At 41.3% G+C, this 20,467-nt stretch overlaps 2 protein-coding genes across 6 annotated transcripts in view; one reads left to right on the forward strand and one right to left on the reverse strand.

The window, feature by feature from the left end:
- AK3 (adenylate kinase 3) overlaps window positions 1–7,687 on the reverse strand; it is a 47,938-nt gene extending 40,251 nt beyond the window's left edge. For 4 of the 5 annotated variants that reach the window (XM_028493947.2, XM_028493946.2, XM_007112337.3 and 1 more), the window contains exon 1: window positions 7,450–7,685. In XM_028493947.2, the coding sequence (XP_028349748.1) occupies window positions 7,450–7,600 (151 nt within the window). In that variant the 5' untranslated portion in view covers window positions 7,601–7,685. Of the gene's footprint in view, window positions 1–7,449 lie in introns of all 5 variants that reach the window. The other variant, XR_448084.3, reaches the window with a different exon arrangement.
- LOC114486822 (uncharacterized) lies at window positions 7,599–20,448 on the forward strand. Its single transcript, XM_028493474.1, has 2 exons — window positions 7,599–8,255; window positions 20,343–20,448. Exons 1-2 carry the CDS (start codon window positions 7,599–7,601, stop codon window positions 20,400–20,402), a joined length of 717 nt encoding a protein of 238 aa, XP_028349275.1. The 3' UTR covers window positions 20,403–20,448.
- The last annotated feature ends 19 nt before the right edge of the window (window positions 20,449–20,467 follow it).

Raw genomic sequence — 20,467 nt, forward strand, 5'->3', positions numbered from 1 at the left:
TATGTATAACTGATTCACTTTGTTGTAAAGCAGAAACTAACACACCATTGTAAAGCAATTATACTCCAATAAAGATGTTAAAAATAAATAAATAAATATTGTTTTTTAAAAAGCCACTCATAAAACCAACACTACTCAGGAATAATTATCATCAAAACTGATAATATAAAAACCTCCAAATATTTTGTTTTATGAGTAGATAGTCCCACGCATAGTCTAATAATCTTTTTCATATCACTAACAACTTTCTATATCACTAAACTCTTACAATAGTTATTAAAATCTGAAGCCTGTAATGCTTCCATTTAAAAGAAAAAGAAAAATGATTCAACTCTCTACGTCATAGTCTAAGCTGTCTGTTTATTACATTTCAAGTTTTTACTCCCTCTTACAATTACGCAAGAACTTTTGACTAGCATATTCTTTGGACATTTAGTAAATTTTCATTCCCTTGATTGCCTATAATTTAATGTTGTATCTAAATAGACTCCTCATTAAAAAAACCATTTCCTTTTTTATTCAAAAAACTAACAAATTTGGGAGCTTCCACACCTACAAAACACAAAAAGCTAGTTTAAAAGTAAATCATTCAAAATAAACTGATTTTCTATAAAGTTATTCACAAATAAAAACAGAAAAGGAAGGTTAAAAGGGAATAGGAAGGGTTAAAACCAGCTTTTGATTTTAAGGATAATAATCAGAAATTCTAAAACACAGAAACATTAATCTGAGAGATGGTGCTTGTATTATACAAAAAACCATTTTAAATTCTATTTCTCCTTTTAACATCTGGTCATTCTTATAAGACTACTCAAACCAACCACACCTCATATCCGAACTAACTGGAAACAACTTATTGTTTGAGCAGCTATGAAGTACAAAAGAGGGCCTGACCAACCTGTAAATACAGTTCTCTTTTATATATGCCAAGAGAAAGGGCTACAGAGACTTAATCTAGTTCCTGACGAAAGTGCTTTTAGCATTGTTATATTGTAATGTACATAAAACTTTACTTTAAAAACATGTTGAAACAAAACAAAATAAAACTAGGAAAACAACAGGAATGAGTCAAATGACAGCTTTACACCCAATCACAGGCTTAAAAAAAAAACTTTCTCAAATAATAAAGACTGAGTCAACATAGTGGTTACCTCTGGGGGGGGGCAGGAAGGATGGGTAGGCACATATGGGGACCCCAAAAGTACTGGTTTTCTGTCTGACGGTGGGTAACTGGATGTTCATTTTATTCTTCTTCTAACCATCAAAGAAATTATAATACTTTCATGCAAGAGATATTTCACAAGAATTATACTGAAAATCAAAACATCCCTTGACCCTGGTCCTCCCTCCAACCATCACTCAATCTGACTCCTTCAGTGAAGCACCTAGAAAGAATTCCCACTCCAGGTCTATATTCCTCCCCTTCCCACTGTGCTTCAGGATAGAATCTCAACTCAAGAACTGTATAAAGGTTCAAGTGGGTCTGGCCTCATCTTATCTCTCCCCCACCTACCTCCCCACCATTTCTACCCCACCCTCAAACCATGGCCCCAGCAAGGAGCTCCACATACTCTGGGTCCTCCTAGCCTTTGCACAAGTCTCTTTCTCCTCTCTGTTGCCTGATAAGCTCTCACTCATCTTTCAAGATACATCTTAAAGGGTCCTTCATGATGAGGTGTCCCTCAACCTCCGAGGCAACCAAAAGTTCCTCCTCTGGACTTCCATAATGTCACAGACTTATCTCTGTTTGAGCACTTATCACACTGCTGAAACTACCTGTTTATATGTTGGTATGGACTGCATTGTGTCCCTTAAAATCCATATGTTGAAGCCCTGACCCCCAATGTGGCTGTATTTAGAAATGGGGCCTTTAAGGAGGTAATTAAGGTTAAATGAGGTCATAAAGGGGAACTTTAATTCAATATGACTGGTGTCCTTACAAGAAGAGGAAGAGGAAAGACCACATGAGGACCCAGTGAGAAGGTGGCCATTTGCAAGCCAGGAAGAAAGGCTACACCAGAAACCAACCCTGCTGTCACTTTGATCTTGGACTTCTAGCCTCCAGAACTATGAGACAATAAATTTCTATTGTTTAAGTCACCCAGTCTGTGCTATTCTGTTATGGCAGGCTGAGCAGACTTATGGCCTTCGGCCTGCCCATGTTCTAACTGTGAGTACCTGCAATGAAATATATTTGTCTCTGTATCTCCAGTACCCAGCACACATTGGGTGCTTGACAAATCCATGGATGGATGAATGAATGGATAGCTGGAGAGATGAGCTGCCTGGATTATCCTGGATTCTTTTTTTTTTTCCCAATAAATTTTTATTTATTTATTTTTGGCTGCGTTGGGTCTCTGCTGCTGCACGTGGGCTTTCTCTCGTTGTGGCGAGCGGGGGCTACTCTTTGTTGCAGTGCGTGAGCTTCTCATTGCAGTGGCTTCTCCTGTTGCAGAGCATGGGCTCTAGGCTCGTGGGCTTCAGTAGTTGTGGCTCGTGGGCTCTAGAGAGCAGGCTCAGTAGTTGTGGCGCACAGGCTTAGTTGCTCCGCGGCATGTGGGGTCTTCCTGGACCAGGGCTCGAACCCATGTCCCCTGCATTGGCAGGCGGATTCTTAACCACTTAACCAGGGAAGTCCCTATCCTGGATTCTAGCCATGGAATTTTAGAAAGGCCTAACTTATTCCTGGACCAGGGCTCGAACCCATGTCCCCTGCATTGGCAGGCGGATTCTTAACCACTTAACCAGGGAAGTCCCTATCCTGGATTCTAGCCATGGAATTTTAGAAAGGCCTAACTTACCTTGTTAGAAAAAAAGAAATGGAGCAATCCTCACAGAAAGCAATATTGTTAAAGGTAGAAAACTGTATTTACAGTTTACTATCACTTGTGTAAAAAAGAAAAGAACAGAGGGAAGAATAGGTAAACTCTGGGTTGTATGTGCATGAAATAGCTCTGAAAGGATTTTTTCACTAAATGTCCTTTTAAATTTTTTGGAATTCAAAACCATGTAAATGTATTGTCTATTTTCAATACAAATCAAAATTTTTGCCATTACAAAAATAATTTGCTCTGTCAATATTCTAATTAGGCACATCTATGCTGCCTGTGTGTACATAACAGAAGTTTTGTTAGACATACAGAAACTTGGGAGCTGACAGAGGCTTTGAGGATTACTTTCTGAGTTCAACTTCCCCAACTTACAAATGAGAACAAATGAGATTCAAAAGGGGTAGCCATCTAGTCCAGGATTATGTCTTTGAGAAGCACTAAGCTGCAGTGCAGTTTCTCAAACTTTGAGCAATCACATGGCAACCTTACAATTTCTGCCACAGCTGAACTATTATTTACTATATAATTTTCTTTAAAGTGACTCAGCTTTTTAATTTTTAAAAAAATTTATTTATGTATTTATTGGCTGCATTGGGTCTTCGTTGCTGTGTGCAGGCTTTCTCTACTTGCTGCAAGTGGGGGACACTCTTTGTTGCGGTGCATGGGCTTCTCATTGCGGTGGCTTCTCTTGTTGCAGAGCACGGGCTCTAGGCACGTGGGCTTCAGTAGTTGAATCACATGGGCTCAGTAGTTGTGGCTCATGGGCTCTTGAGTGCAAGCTCAGTATTGTGGCACACGGGCTTAGGTGCTCTGCAGCATGTGGGATCTTCCCGGACCAGGGATATCAAACCTGTGTTCCCTGCATTGGCAAGCAGATTCTTAACCACTGGGCCACCAGGGAAGTCCAGCTTTTTAATTTAATAAGCTATAGTGTTCACAAAATTAAAGGGTTGGTGTGCTAGTTATCATTTTTCAAATACACTTTGAAATAAAAAATTTTATTGATTTTTATTTGCATTTAATTTTTGAGAAAAATTTTTGAGAAATTTTTTTGTCTGCCTAAAATTATCTCATGAACCTCAATTTTGGAAATGCTGCATAATGGAGAGAGTAATTTAATTGGCATACAAGGAGACCTGGGTGTCCACTTTTGTCTCCCAGTGACTGCTTTTTATTATTGAGCAAGTTCTTTAACCTCTCCTGAACTCGGTTTCCTCATCTCTAAATGAAAGGGCTGGACTAATGACAAAGGGGCAGACTCAAGTTTCCTGACTACAGGGTTCAGTGGTGGTCTACAGTTACTACAGGTTTGCTACAGTCAACAGGTTCCCACATATTTCCAGTGTCTTTATCGCATCTGCTGGGATGATTTTAAACTTTAGCTATAAAATACAGCCATGGGTTATATAATACAGCATCATCATGAAATGGTGGTTGGAAAGTAAATTGGCACCATCCTTCCTTAGCATATTTCATGGTACTGTATTTATAGAAATTCAACACTAGGGAATTTATTTGAAGCAAATAAGTAGAGATGCTGCCAAATGTTCATGTACAAGGATAGTCATAACAGTATTAATTATAACAAAGAATGGTTAACCACATAAGTGTATAATAATAGGAAAATGTTTCAATTAACAACTGTGCAATCTTGATGAAATTAAAAGACTGCTTAGTGATGTGTGAACATGCTCACATAAGTGTGAAAAAAGGTATATAAGCAATCATTTAGACTATAACAAGTCTGCAAAGACATACAAATGCAACAGAGAAAAAAAGAGAGGGACTTCCCTGGTGGTCCAGTGGTAAATCTGCCTTCCAATGCAGGGGATACAGGTTCAATCCCGGTCAGGGAACTAAGATACCACATGCCATGGGACAACTAAGCCTGCACACCACAACTACCGAGCTCGCGTGCCCTACAGCCTGCACGCCACAACTAGAGAAGAGAAAACACGCACGCCACAACTAGACAGAAGTCCGCGCACCACAAGGAAGGGCCCGTGCTGCAACGAAAGATCCTGCATGCCTCAACGAAGATCCCGCGTGCCGCAACTAAGACCCGACACAGCCAAAAATAATAAATAACATAAATAAATATACATTTAAAAAAACAAAAAAAAGAAACAAAAAGAAAAAGGAGAAAGAAAAAAAAGAATGTAAGAAAAAGCACCAAAGAGTTAATTATAATTGTCTCTGGGTGGTAGAACTATACAGGACTTTAATTTTCTTTTTTATAGTCTCATGACGTGTTTTTCTTATTTTATAGTAAATATATTTTACTCTTGGTATCAAAAAACATTAAGCAGTATTTTTTAAATAAAAGGTTACACCTTTCCTTTGGCTCTGATCCTGGGGGAAATACCAATCCATTCACAAATATTTTTTGAGAATATATTCTTAGTCCTGACATACAGAACATCTGTAATAAGAATCTCATGACACCTCCCTCAACTCCATTTTCTGTTTTCTTTGTTAAAGAATTGCCTGTAGAGACTCCAGAAAGATCAAGCGTCTAAGGCAGGCTGCGCATCTTTCCCAGTGATCCTCTCCTCCCTCCCTCTAGCCTCTCTTTTCATGTTGTGGAGTCAGGAAGAGGACAGCGGGCTTGTCATGGGATGTTAAGGATAAACAAAGAGGGTTGTTTCTTAATTTAAAATAAAAGTTTACTTAATTTGCTTTAAATTTAATTTTTTCAATGTTTTGTGTTTTCCCAAGTTAACATATCTTTAACTCTTCAGTGAAGGTGTTCTCTAACACGCAATTATGCCTCACTGCTGAGTTATTTTTCAGAGAATCGCTTAAGTATTCTTTACTCCTTCCCACTTTGAATAACCTTGCCCCAAGCAGGTGCAGTATTGGAGATTGTTTATTGCTACCTAATGCAATACGTTGCATCAAGAACACTACGAAGTGAGCCAAACAGTTTAACCTTCTGAAGTTTAATACCTTATGATTTTTTTAAAGATCAATGTTATAAGAGAAAAATAAAAGTAGTAATTCACCAGATGAGGTTATAAACCAAAGAACTCCACGAGACAAGCTAAAAACAGTTTTTTCATTTGAATGTCAGTATTCTGAAACAAACACAAAAAACCCACCTAGAAATAACCTATATAACCCATCAATAGGGGATCGGTTAAATAAACCATGGCAGATCCAGCAAATAGATACCTATACAAATGTTAAATAATGAAATGGATTTCTGTGTTTTCGCGTGGAAAAATATCCTAGATATAGTGAAAACACACTGGTGCAGAACACATATTTAGTAGGATTACATATTGCATAAAACAAGGGATATACATATACCCTGTATGTGCTTATACACAAATACAGATTTCTAAAAGCAAGCACATGACACTGCTCCCCTCTGAAGAATGAGACTGAGGCAGGGAATGAGACAGAGTTTTATTTTTAATATGTACTTCCATCCTGTTTCCAATCCTTTTTTACCTTGTGCAAGGGGTTAGTCCTAATTTTTAAAAGGAGCTTCAAAATGACTTTGTTTTGGAAAGTAAAGGTCAACACTTTTGAGAGAAAAAAAAACTCACCTTGCTGTTACTTTTGGAAAACAGCTTTCTTAAGATATAATTTACATAAGATAAAATCCACCCATTGTAAAGTGTACAGTTTGTTGACTAGATTTCGTGCTGAGTTTCAAGAATTTTTTTGGCATGAGAAACAAAACAATCTTTCAGATAACCATGCACAAGAACAGCTTTCGTGTCTAAAGATCTAAACCAATTTTGTAACAGCAACGAGGGTAAATAATACTTGGCCTTCAGATTATGGGGGAAAGGTCAAAACCAGAAAATTCCATAGCGTTTAACAAACAAACACAAAGTTAAAAAAGAAAGCGCTGGGCTTCCCTGGTGGCGCAGTAGTTAAGAATCCGCCTGCCAATGCAGGGGACAGGGGTTCAAGCGCTGGTCCAGGAAGATCCCACATTCCGCAGAGCAACTAAGCCTGTGCGCCACAACTACTGAGCCTGCGCACTAGAGCCCGCGAGCCACAACTACTGAGCCCACACGCTGCAGTTACTGAAGCCCGCGCACCTAGAGCCGGTGCTCCACAAGAGAAGCCACTGCAATGAGAAGCCCGAGCTCCGCAACAAAGAGTAGTCCCGCTCGCCACAACTAGAGAAAACCAGTGCGCAGCAACGAAGACCCAACAGAGCCAAAAATAAATAAATAAATTTATAAAACAAAAAAGAAAAGAAAAAGAAAGAGAGCTCTAACAGTTCTCCAAGCGCAAGGGCAGGCAGAGAATAAGCCACACACAGCTCATGGACCCTTAGGAGAAGCTGCGACTGGGGCTGGCCATACCTCTCAAAGCCATGTGGTTTTCTTTAATATTTGAGCTTCGAATGTGTCCTAACTTCCTAGTGCCTTCCCTCAATAACCCACCTGAAGCTATCCACAGAGGCCAGAGGTTTCGGGGAACAGTAGCTCAGCAGCTCGAGGTCTTCCCACCCCCCGGGCGGCTACTGGGAGATGCTGCGCCCGCACCCCTGGACCCGCATTCCTGGGACCCACTTCCCGAGCCCCGGTCCCTCCGCCCACAAATCCCCACCGGGACGACAGCGCACAGCCACCCCTCCCGCCCGGGCTCCCACCTGTGCCCCGAAGCATATTGTCTCGGAGCAGGTCCCCGCTGGAGAGGTGCTTCAGCTCGAAGTGTTTGGTGATGCGCGAGGACACGGTGCCCTTGCCGGAGCCCGGCGCCCCCATGATAGCTGCGCGCACTAGCCGCGCAGACGCCCCCATGGCCGCCGAGAGAGGCCGGGGCCGGCCGGCTGGCAGCGCTGCGAGAACGCTACGGCCTCCGCGCCCAGGCGCTCCCGGAAGTGAGGCGACAGCCTCCCGGCCAGCCCCACCCACACCCCGCCGGGCTGCCGCGCCCGCCCCTGGCGACCCGGGAACATTCCCCCCCCCCACCCCCGCGCCTGGCCCCGCCCGGCCCGCGCATGCCGCGCCCCCTCGGCACTCCAGCAGCGACCCTTGCGAGCGCCTCCGCCGCCCCACACAGCCCGCGGCCCTCTGCGCCTCCTCCCCACCCGCCAGCTCCCCCCGCATCCCCTTTGCTTTCCTCCGCCTCTGCGGGCCCTCCTCCGTGACCCCTGAATGCCCCCCACTTCCCTCGGATCCACACCTCGCACCTGTCAGTGCCCCGCCCCGTCCTGCCCAGTCCCAGCGGATCGACCGCGCCCGCCCGGGGCCCCTCCCAACCCCAGCGCAGTCCTCCGCGCGGCTCCCACTTGCTCCCCCCTCGCCACCACCCGTGCCCCTCGGCTCCCTGGGTCGTCAGAGGTACCCCATCTCCTCCTCCCAAGCCCGCAGTTCCCTCCCTTCCCTTCCCCTCGCCTCCTCTGCTGCTGAGCGACTCTTCCTGCTCCCTTGCTTTCTCACGCAGGCCGTTAAGGTAGGTTTGTCTAGGTAGAGTCCCAGTGGGTGGCAATGAACCAAAAGGGCCTTCCTCCTCATTTCACAGAAGAGGAATCCCAGTTGAAAATGAGTGAGGTGCTCTAAGTCACAGGTCTGTTGAGGGGTGTCTCTTACTTCCCAGGATCACACTTTCGGATTCAAAAGGAACTGTTGCTTTTACGCAGACAAGCCTAAAAGTACTGGCTCCTCCTCAGGCTCCACTGTTTGTATTGATGCCATAAATATTTATTCAGTAAAATTCCTGCTCCTTGGATTTGAAAGTCTAGTGGTGGAAGCAGGTCATAACAAGGAAACAGATAAATGAGCAAGGTAATTTGAGATAGTACTATGAACAAAATAAAATACAATGTGTAGAGGGAGGCTGTCTTAGATTGGGGGGTCAGTAAAGCTTTGAAGAAATGGCATTTGCTCTTAGCACTGAATGGGAAGGTGGAGGGAGAGGGACAAAGTCAAGGGGAAAAGGCCCCAACATGGAATGTTTGTCATGTTCCAGGAATAGAAACACAAGACAAACATTTCCTACCTATTTCCTCTGTAAAATGGGCATGGAAGATTAGTATGGAGTTGTTAAAATAATGTGTGGAATGCCAGCTACAGGGTAAGTGTTCAATATTACATTAAAGTCATCCACTATTATTATCATTTCTTTGTGGAAGGTCACTATGCTAAGTCAGAGAGAAGGCTCTGTGAAAATAAACACAGTTCCATCCTCCTCAGAAGTTGCCGAATGAGAGGCCCAAAACTGCTTTCAATTTAAAAGATAGAAATTATTTCAGAGTGAGGTGGTAAGGGAAATCTTGCTCCCCAGTGAGCTGGGTGAGTGGATGGGGGGATTTAATAGGTAGACAGTGCTGTACTTGGAAAGAAATTTAGTAGCTCGTACATATTTATTACTAAGAAAGAAAGAATGAAAATAAATGAATTAAGCATTCAACTCATATAGTTAGAAAAAAGACATCAAAATAACCCATGGAAAGCAGAGGAAGGGATTAAGTAAAGAAAAAGAACATAGGGCTTCCCTGGTGGCGCAGTGGTTGCGCGTCCGCCTGCCGATGCAGGGGTAACCGGGTTCGCGCCCCGGTATGGGAGGATCCCACATGAGGCGGAGCGGCTGGGCCGGTGAGCCATGGCCGCTGAGCCTGCGCGTCCGGGGCCTGTGCTCCGCAACGGGAGAGGCCACAACAGAGGAAGACCCGCATGCCACAAAAAAAAAAAAAAAAAGAAAAAAGAAAAAGAACATAAATGAAAGGATCAGAGAACTTAAGAAACAGAACTAACAAAAGAATGAAAAGGTCTGGACAAGTACAAGTTATGAAACACTAGAGAACTAGGTGCATAGAGAGTCCTTCTAATCTCCAAAGCTGGGAACATTTGAGGGTTTAGCTGCAAAAGAAACCTGAAAGAAAATCCTGCGGATATTTGGCTTAGAATGAAAACAAACAAAATAGCGGAGGAATCATCCCATCACTGGGGAGGAAAAGCTGAGTGTTGTGGTCACATCAGCAGGCCCCACAAAATGCCAACTAACTGCAGCTTTGCTAAAGTTTGTGGATTATGAATGAGGAATGAATAAGTAACTGCCAAACTGAGAAATCTCCTGGCATCTGGGCTTAGCACAGTCATTTGGCCATTCACACACATTTGTATCGGCTGGTTCTTCACCCTTGAACTTGCCCCAGTGGTAAAGACAATGAGCTCAAATAATACTTTAATACAACAGAAAGTGTGAGTCAAAAAGAGATTTAAAAATGCTTGTATGTTGGGGCTTACCCTCTAGGACTCCTGAAGAGGCCAGATCCAAAGAAGTCTGAGAGAAAACCCTGTGGAGAGAGGGCCAGCGATCTGAGTCGGTCCAGCCATTCCAGCTGAGCTGCCAGTTGTAGCCACAGGACTGAACCCAGGGGTAGGTGGATTAGAGAGTGGAGAAAGAATTTCTCCCTGAGCTACTAGAAAAATAGAACTGTCATTACCTGAGATTGGAAAAACTGTAGGAGAAACAGGTTTGGGGAGAATATCAGTGTTGTTTTGGGTGAGTTAAGTTGGAGATCTCTTTGGGACATCCACAGGAATTGATAAGGAAGCAGTTAGATGTACAAATTTTGACTACATAGTAGAGGTCCAGGCTGGAGATATAAAATCTGGGAGTTGTTGATATATTTAAATTCATGAGCTAGTACAAAGTCACTTAGGGAGTGAGTTTAGACGAGAGGAGAAGAGGTCTGAAATCTGAGTTCTGGGGTTCACCAGCATTTTGGGATGAGGAGGAAACACTGAAGGAGCCTGAGACGAGAGGCAAGTTAATTAGGAAGAAAACAGGTGAGTGCAGTATCTTGGAAGTCGATGGAATGTGTTTCAAGAAGGAGGGAGTGATTAAATGAGTCAGATTCTGCTGATAGGACTGAGAACTGACTGAAATTATTTCTAAGCGTTAAAAAAAATTATTTTTCATTTACAATGCGTAGATGAAAATATCAGAGGATAGTTTTGTCAAGAATCCCATAGCTATTCAACAACTAAATTAGTAATTTCAAAAAATGTTAGGTGAAATATAGAAAATGCTTTCTCTGAGAGGGAATTCTTGGAGTAGAATTCAAACTGTCCAGAACAAGGATATTAGAGAAAAAAGAAAGAGAAGATCTAGACAAAAGTAGGGCAAGAGAACAGAGGAGGCAGAAAGAAATGAAAATAAAGGGCTGTATTTAACAGCCCTTGAAAGAGCCGTATGAAAAGATGTTAAATCATACTTATGACAAAGGAAATGCAAATTAAAACTATAGTGAGATACTATTTCTCAACTATTAGATTGGCAAAAATCTAAGTTTGACAACGTAATGTGTTGACAAGGTAGTGAGGAAACAGGCATTCATATTTTCCTAGTGGGAATACAAAAATGGTACAATCCATGGAGAGAGAAATTTGGCAATATCTAGCAAAATTTCATATATGTGCACTTGTCAGTCCAGAAATTCCATTTCTAAGAATCTAACCTAAAGATACACTAGCAAAAATACAAAAAGATATATACGTAGGGTTGTTCAATGAACACTATTTGTAATAGCAAAAGAGTGGAAACAATCCCGAGGTCCATCAGAATGGTCAAATAAATGAGGATCCACTCACATATTGGAATACTACGCAGCTGTAAAAGCAAATGAGAAATATCTCTATAGAGTGCTATGGCATGATTGCCAGTGGAAAAAAGGCAAGGAGGCAAAGCTGAAGGTTATATACTACCACTTAACCAGAGTGGGGAGGAAGATATGAATATATCTTTATGTTTTAGAAAAATAGAAACAAAATTTTAAAAAAATAAAACAAATTAAAATTTTTGTTTTATTTAAACAAACAAAAACTGATTACCTCTAGGGGAAGGAAGGAATGGAGCAGAAGGAAGGAATGGGGCAGATGGAGGTCAGACTTCTCTGTACTTTGGTTTATACCAGTGACTTTGTTAAGTATGTAGCAAGACTTAATTTTTTTTAATGTTTCCACAAGCAAGCCTTAAAAGTTAAAGGCAAAATGAAACAAATGAACATGGCTGTGTAATGACTTGGTTCTATTTTTATAAATTGCTACTGCTCTTTGAATAGCTTGCAGAAATCTGAGTTGCTTCCTTTGCTACTGAGGTAACACATGTTCTGAAGTTTTATTTTGGAATTTTCCATACCATCTCACATAGCTCACTTTGTCGTTCCTGCCGGGCGACAAATACTGTAACTTGGCCATAGAACAAACCTCCTCACCATTTTGTCCTAGCCTGAGGCATTGCTTGTCCTTTGGGACAAAACCACTCCTATCAGGGCACTGACTCCCCTCCAGAGAGGAGATGCTGTGTTATTCCCCTAATAACACCTTGTCGGTTCTGAAGTTGTGGTCCATCCAGGGCATTTCTGTCCCAGGACCCAGGGATAGGGTAATCATATGCCCCTGAGGGTAGTCCTCCTCCTTGAAATTCAAGAGTTTTCTGGGTCGCAGGATTTGGAGTTGCACACAGCTAAATTTGACTCTCACAAGCTGAGGGACCTTGAGCAAAATAATTAACCTCTCTTAGCTTCAGTTGCCTCATTTATGAAATAGGGGGAGGGTGATATTAATCCTATGGGGTCGTTGTGAGATTTAAATAGGATCGTGTACGTAAAATGCCAGGCATATGCTAGGTGCTGCTTCTCTTCTCCTTGCTCTGCTTCCCTCTTGTTTCCCACCTTCTTTTCATTCAGTCTTCCCTCCACCCTTTTCTTCATTAAACAAAATAAATTAGACTAGGAAACTTTTAAGGTTCTTCTCAAACTCTGAGGTCCTTAGAAGTATTGATGAAGTGCAATGCATTCAGATGGAGGCTTGGCCACTAGAATTAGAAATTCAAAGATAAATGTAGTAGAAATGTGGGTGTAGAGGTCAATGGTGATTTTAAGTGAAGAGGCATTTAGGGGTTAAAAGCACAGAGGAATGGTTTCTTGGTGGAAATACTTTAGTCCCAATAATATTATAAATTGTGCAGATTTGTCCAAGGGAAGAGAGGAAGTAGGGAAATAAGGGAAGGACAGAAGGAAAGAGAAAAATTGGAAAGCAAGGAGGAGGTTAAAATTTAAAAGTCAGATAACAACAAGTGTGGGTGAAAGTATGCAGAAATCTGAGTTTTCATGCACTGCTGTTGGAAATGTAAAATGATTCAGTCACTTTGGAAAACAGCCTGATAATTCTCAAACAATTAAACATAGAGTTATCATATAACCCAATTTCACTCCTAGGTATACACTCAAGAAAATGGAAAACATGTGTCCACACAAAAACTTGTACATAATAGCCAAAAGGTGGAAACATTTCAAATGTCCATGGATGGATGAATGGATAAATGAAATGTAATATATTCATACAATGAAACTTTATTTGGCCATAAAAAGGAATAAAGTACTGATACATGCTATAACATGGATGAATCTTGAAAACACTATACTAAGTGAAAGAAGCCACATATTATATAGGTCCATTTATATGTAAGTCCAGAGTAGGGAAATCTATAGAGACAGAAAGTAGATTAGTAGTGTTTGGGGCTGGGGAATATGGGAAACAAGGAGGGTTGGGTGGTAATAACTAAAGGGTACAGAGTTTCTTTTTGAGGTATGAAAATGTTCTAAAATGGACTGTAGTGATGGTTGCACACCTTTGTGAATATATTAAAAACCACTGAAGTGTACACTTTAAATGAGTGAATTGTATGATGTGTGAAATGTATCTCAGTAGCCATTTAAAAAAATCAATCAATATAATTCACCATATTATCAAATTAAAAAGAAAAACCATATGATTATCTCAATAGAGGCAAAAAATCATATTATAAAGTTCAACACCCATTTATGATTAAAAACTCAGAAAACTAGGAATAGATGGGAACCATCTCAATCTGATAAAGGGCATTTATAAAAAACCTAAGCTAACATCACAGTTAATGGTGAATGTATTCTCCCAAATGTGGGGAACAAGACCAAGATATCTGCTCTCATCGTGTCTCTTTAACAGTGTTCTAGAGCTCCTAGACAGTGCAGTAAAGCAAGGAAGATTGAAAAGGAAGAAACAAAACTGTCTTATTCACAAATGAGCATGTATATAAAAAGTCATAAGGAATCTACAAAAAAGCTACTAGAACTAATGTGTTCTGGATTCAAAGTCAAATACAAAGCAACTCTGGTATCTCTACACACTAGAAACAGACAATTGCAAATAAAAAGTTTTTAAGATGCCATTTGTAATAACATCAAAAAATATTTGGGGGTAAATCTAACAAATTGAATACGAGAACTGAATATTGAAAACTACTCATTTTGGAGAAAAATTATAGAATATCTAAATAAATGGAAAGACATACTATGTTTATGCACCAAAACACTCAGTTTGGTTACAATCTCAGTTTTCTCCAAATCATCTATAGATACAACATAGTCTCAATCACAATCTCAGCAAGGTTTTTTTTAAAATAAAAATTAACAAGCCGATTTTAAAATTTGTAAAAATAAAAGGAACCTACATTAGCCAATACAATTTTGAGAAAGAATAAAAATGGAGAACTTTACCTGATTTCAAGACTTACTCTAAGGCTGCAGTATTTAAGACAGTGTGGTGTTGATGTAAAGATAGGTATATGGATCAATGGAACAGAATAGAGTCCAGAAATAGACTCATACATAGGGTCAGTTCATTTTTGACAAAGGAGAAAAAGATAGTCTTTTTAACAATGTTGCTGGAATAATAGGATATCCACATGGAAAAACATAAACTCAATTCTTACCTCATGCCATATGCCATAATTAACTCAGAATGGATCATAGACCTCCATGTAAAAGTTTAAAATGATAAAACTTCTACAAGAAACCTAAGAGAAAATCTTTGTGACTTTTGTTTAGGCAAAGATTTCTTAGATAGGACACAAAAAGAATGAACCATAAAAGAAAAACATTATAAACTGGAGTTTAACCAAAATTAAAAACTTATGCTCTTTGAAAAACAATGTTTAGAGAATGTAAAGGCAAAACATACACTAGGAGAAAATCTTTGCAAAATATATATCTAATAAAAGGCTTGTATCTAAGATATGTAAAGACCTCTTACAACTTAATAATAACAAAACACACAACCTGATAACAAAATGGGCAAAAAATTTGAACAAATACTTCATCAAAGAAGCTATGTGATTAAAAAAACAGGCATATGAAAAGATGCTTAATATCACTGGTCATCAGGAAAATGTAAAATAAAACCATAATGAGATACCAATGTATACCACCAGAACAGCTAAAATATTAAAAACCAGGTCACACCAAATATTGAAGAGGATTTGGGATAACTACAACTCTCATACATTGCTGATGTGAATACAAAATGGTACAACCACTCTGGAAAAGTTTGGCAGTTTCTTGTAAAGTTAAATGCACACCTACCAAAAAAAACCAAGCAGTCTCTCTCCTAGGCATTTACTCAAGAGAAATGTAAACATATTTCCAGCATTAATCTGCCGGGGTGCTGTAACAAAATACCATAGACTGAGCGGCTTAAGTATTTATTTTCTTACAGCTCTGAAGGCTGGAATTCCAAGATCTAGGTGTCATTAGGATTGGTGTCTGGTGAGAGCTCTCTTCCTGGGCTGCAGATGGCCACTTTCTCACTGCATCCTCACATGGCCTCTTTTCTGTGTGTGCATGCCATCATAACGGATGTGACATGTTGATTTTTTTTACTTTTCTGTTTCATTTGAAAAAAATTTTAATGAGCATATATAATTTTTACCCCCAAAAAATCACCTTAAAAAAAACCCCAACAAATCCCATCTAATACGTCACCTTAAAAAAAAAAAAGGACAGGGCTTCCCTGGTGGCACAGTGGTTAACAATCCTCCTGCCAATGCAGGGGACACGGGTTTGAGCCCTGGTCTGGGAAGATCCCACATGCCACGGAACAACTAAGCCACTGAGCCACAACTACTGAGCCTGTGCTCTAGAGCCTGTGAACCACAACTACTGAAGCCTGCGCGCCTAGAGCCCATGCTCAGCAACAAGAGAAGCCACCGCAATGAGAAGCCTGCACACTGCAACCAAGAGTAGCCCCCACTTGCCACAGCTAGAGAAACACAGAAAGCCTGTGCACAGCAACAAAGACCCAACGCAGCCAAAAATAAATAAATAAATTTTTAAAAAGTGGATTTTCTTCAGCTTTTTAAAACTTTATTGAAGTATAATTGATGACATCATGCTTTTATTATTCATGAATTAGATTCATTTTAATCCAATTAGCATTTACTGATGTTCTAGGAATGTAGCAGCAGTGAACGCAGCAAAACCTCTATACTCAAGGAGTTTTCCTTCCAGTATGTGGAAGGGAAAGAGGATAGTAATGAGTACTGTGAAAAAAATAAAGAATAATAATAATAATAAAGCAAAGGAAAATTTAAATCTGCAGGCAATTCTTTTAAATATCACTATCTCTTCAGTGAATATTTGCAATATCTGCCTCATCAAATACTCTCTACAACAGAATGAAGTGACAAAGAATGAAGTGCAAAGTAGAAGAGCTGGGTCCTAGTCCTGCCTCCGTCACTCAACTTCGGCAAGTACTTGACCTTTCTGGCCCTCACTCTCAACAGTAAAATGGAGATCACGCCTGTCCCAGAGTGGTGGTGAGGCTCTTAGGATCTTAGTGATGTGGGCACGTTTTATCATTATGTAAACAAAGGCTCTGTCTCCAAATTATCTCTTTAGGCAAAGCTTGTGATTTGAGATTGAAATTCTCTTTCTCTTTATTCCCTACCACCCCCATTTTTGACTCAAGGTTTTAAAGATTGCTATTAAAAGACAAACGTCTTTTAAGATAGCACATTAAGATACTATCACCTAAAATATATTTATTATAAAACAGATTTATTAAAAAATAACTTTTAAAAAGTTATTCAAGTTAGTCTAAGCAGCAGAACTGTGATGCCTCAGGGCACAGTGAGATTGGGGTTTGGATATGGTGGGAAGTCCCTCAAGAACAACCCTGGTTCCTGGCTCTTGGTGCTTTTAAAGAAAACCCCTAGACAGAAAGGTGAGTGGAAGGACCCTCAAGACAAACCCTGACCATCTTTGCAGTTTTGCCTTGGGCTTGTGGTTCACTTGTCCGAAGAACAACACGGAATAGGTGGATAAGCAGGTGAAGACTATCTCTCAGCAAGCACTAATTGATGAGCTAAAAAGACATGAGATTAACTCTGTCAGAATCGAATCTGTCCTAAACATCTCACAAATTTCCTCCAGGAAAGGCCCACAGTGATGAATGGAGCTCTGCAGTGGGGTAAGAAATTATCACAGGTCAGGTGGAGAATTTTAAGCTGCTCTGAAGATCCTGTGCCCAGACTAAGCCAAATTGAGGGATGGGAGAGTGGTGACGAAAGAAACCAGGAGGAAAGTTGTAAAGCAACTGATGATGGGAATCTGAGATACAGGGGAAACCTGTAATGCCCGAGGCTCCAAATCCCCACTCTGGATGAAGGCTGCCCCTCAGTCATGTGTTGCAGGTCCTGAGACGCACAGAAGGAGGCGCCATTCCTGAATTATTCCTCCTGCTCCAACCCCCCAGTAATGAAGCTCCTAGTGATAGGACTTATCACTTATATTTCATTTTACAGTTATGTGAGCACTTTCTCATTTGGTCCTTTTAACTAGGTGATAATTAGAGGCTGGTTCTCTTATCCCCATTTTACAGATGGAAAACTGAGAGTCAGTCATTTTAAGTGAATATTCAATGTCAGACAATTAGGAGGCAGAGCTAGTCTTTCAACCCCTGACCCAGTGCCCTTCCCACTCTGCTGTCTAGAGTAAAGGAGGATTGTCAAATACAGCTGAGAAATGGAGTTGTATTTCTTTTTATTCTTTTTTTAAAAAAATTTATTTCATTTATTTTTTTTATTTTTGGCTGTGTCGGGTCTTCGTTGCTCTGTGCGGGCTTTCTCTAGTCATGGCAAGCAGGGGCTACTCTTCATTGTGGTGCGTGGGCTTCTCATGTGGTGGCTTCTCTTGTGGAGCACAGGCTCTAGGCACACAGGCTTCAGTAGTTGTGGCACGTGGGCCGAGTAGTTGTGGCTCACAGGCTCTAGAGCGCAGGCTCAGTAGTTGTGGTGCACGGGATTAGTTGCTGCATGGCATGTGGGCAAATGGATTGTCAAATACAAGAGCTCCTGACAAAGGGAGAGAAGACCCACTCTAGTAGCCAACCTATGCAGAGAATGGCTTTGGGAACAGTGCTGCTCTTAGGAGAGTTGGAGGTCAAGTTGAGCTCACCCCCAGGTTTCAAACATACAGTTAAATTTAGCTTTGTTGGGTCATTCTGTGGTCAGGGCCATGAGTTGAGCTTGGTCAAGGGGAAGGAAGGGTATAAGCAGAAGTGGGTTGGGCACCTGCCACTTTTCCGGCTCAGTGTCTCTCTTCTGTGTACATGAAGACACCCAAAGTAACCCCTCGGTGGCTACCACTTGGGAAGCCTCTAAAATGATTACTCTTGACAAAGGCTGAAAAGGCCTGTTATATTGTCAGAGATCTAGGATGCCTAGGCAGCCTCTGCTTGTGAGGAACCTAGTGCAGAGACACAAGAGTCTCTGAAACAGTGTAAAAGTTTGGCCAGAGAATGTTTTCCCACATCAGTGTATTAGTTCTCAATTGTTACCATAATGCTCTGTAACAACACTCATATCTTAGTGACATACAACCAGAAACATTTGTTTTCTTGCTCACAAGTCTACAGGTTGGCTTGGTCCCCTCTGGGTTGAGGCTGCTCCCTGGTCTTCATCATTCCAGGCCCAGTGGCTAACAAGGTCATGGTTGGTGAATGGCATAAGCACAAAAGAGCAAGCCAAACCTCACAAACACCTTTAAAGCCTCTGCTTGTGTCACAGTGTCACTAATACTGCACTGGCCAGAGCAAGTCATGGATGCCAAACAGGGGGATATACTCTAGCCTAGTGCAAAGTCCTTTAGCAAAGGACATGAATGTAAAATTCTAAAACATGGAGGGAATGAAGCATTGGGAGCAATGACCCAATGTTACCACAGTTAGTAATCTGGCAATAAATATTATTATGAATAATATATAAAAAGTAATAAAACAATAGCTAACATCTACTGAGTCTTATTAAGTGTTGGGCACTTTTGTTAAGTACCTTGCATGTATTAACTCATTTAATCCTCACAACAACCCTTTGAGGTAGATACTAATACGATCTGTATTTAACAGACGAAACAACCAAGGCTTAAGGAAGGGGTTAAGGAAGTATTAAGATCACACAGTAAACAGCGGAGGAGGGCAGTGACAATTGTATTAGAAAGGGACACTGTCCATTTCCTCTCTCCCTTTTGTGTCTCTCCTACTCTTCCCTGCCCCTCCCCAACCCTGTCCCTCCCTTTCTGTGCCTTGTCTTGGGAAATGACATCTGTTCACCCAGACCAGAACCCTTAGTGTCATCCTTGGACCCCTCTCACCTGCTCCCTGCCCCGTGTGTCAGCCATTAGGTTCTACTGTCTGTACCTTCTTAACTTCTCCCGATCTGCTCCCTTCTCTTCATCCTCTGCCATTGCTTCCGCTCACAGCCCTGCCAGTTCTTTCCCAATGGATGCCCTGCTTTTAGTCCTGCACCCTGAGTTTGCTGCCAGAGGGATTTTTGCAAAATGCAGATCTGGCCAGGTCATTCTCCTGCTTACAAAGTTTCTGTATTCCCTGGAGCTTTTAGGATAAACTTAGCCTAGTATTCCAGGCCTTTCATTTTCTGGCACTCTGTCACACTTCAAACTAGCTTCCCACACTACCTGAAGTCCCATGAAGTTTCATGACCTTTTGCCTTTGCATATACTGCACCTTCTGCCTGGATCCTCTGCTCCCCTTCTTCACCTCATCAAATCCTATGTATCTAGAGTCTTACCTTTTGGGAAGCCTTCTCCAATCTATTCCCTATACTGATTAGACATCTTTTCTCTGTGCCTCCAGTAGACCCTGCCATAGTATGTGGCTTTTACCAGGCTACATTTCAATATTAGATTCCACTGTCTGCTTCTCCATCATTAGTTTTTCTCAGAATATAATTCGTGGACCCCCTGCTTCAGAATCACCTGGGAAGCTTGTTGAAAATTCAGGTTCCTGGGACCTATCTCGGTTCCACCAACTCAAAATCTTCACAGGGTAGAGCCCAGGAGTCTGCATTTAGAAATTTCCTGAGAAGATTCTGACTTGTGCCAGGATCCTGACCACACTAGACAAAACAGCGGCCATGCTTTCTTGTACTTCTAGCATCTAGCGTAGTGCCTGGCACAAAGTAGGCACACAATGAATGTGTTCCGAATGAATGAGTGAAATGGGCAGCACTGGTCAAGGCAACACAAAAATAAAGCGAACATTCGGCTACTGCAATTCCAGATACCAGCAGATGGCGCTGTGACGACATATATGCTTTTACGCCGGGGTTGGGGGGTGGGAGGAGGAAGATGGGAAATTTTGTTTTACAGGAATTCAAGACTAGACTGCTGAGTAATTGACTTTATTTTTTCCTACCCAGTTTGTCTACCATCGTCCCACTTGCATGAATAAATTGCTCTCTGAAGGCATGAAGACTTAGACAAGAAAAACAAGTGGAAAGAGGCTGGTCACAGAAAGCTGAGCAGGTAATGAAAGAGAAGGGAA

Source organism: Physeter macrocephalus, chromosome 9, assembly GCF_002837175.3.
Source record: "Physeter macrocephalus isolate SW-GA chromosome 9, ASM283717v5, whole genome shotgun sequence".
In the NCBI taxonomy this organism is placed as follows: domain Eukaryota; kingdom Metazoa; phylum Chordata; class Mammalia; order Artiodactyla; family Physeteridae; genus Physeter; species Physeter macrocephalus.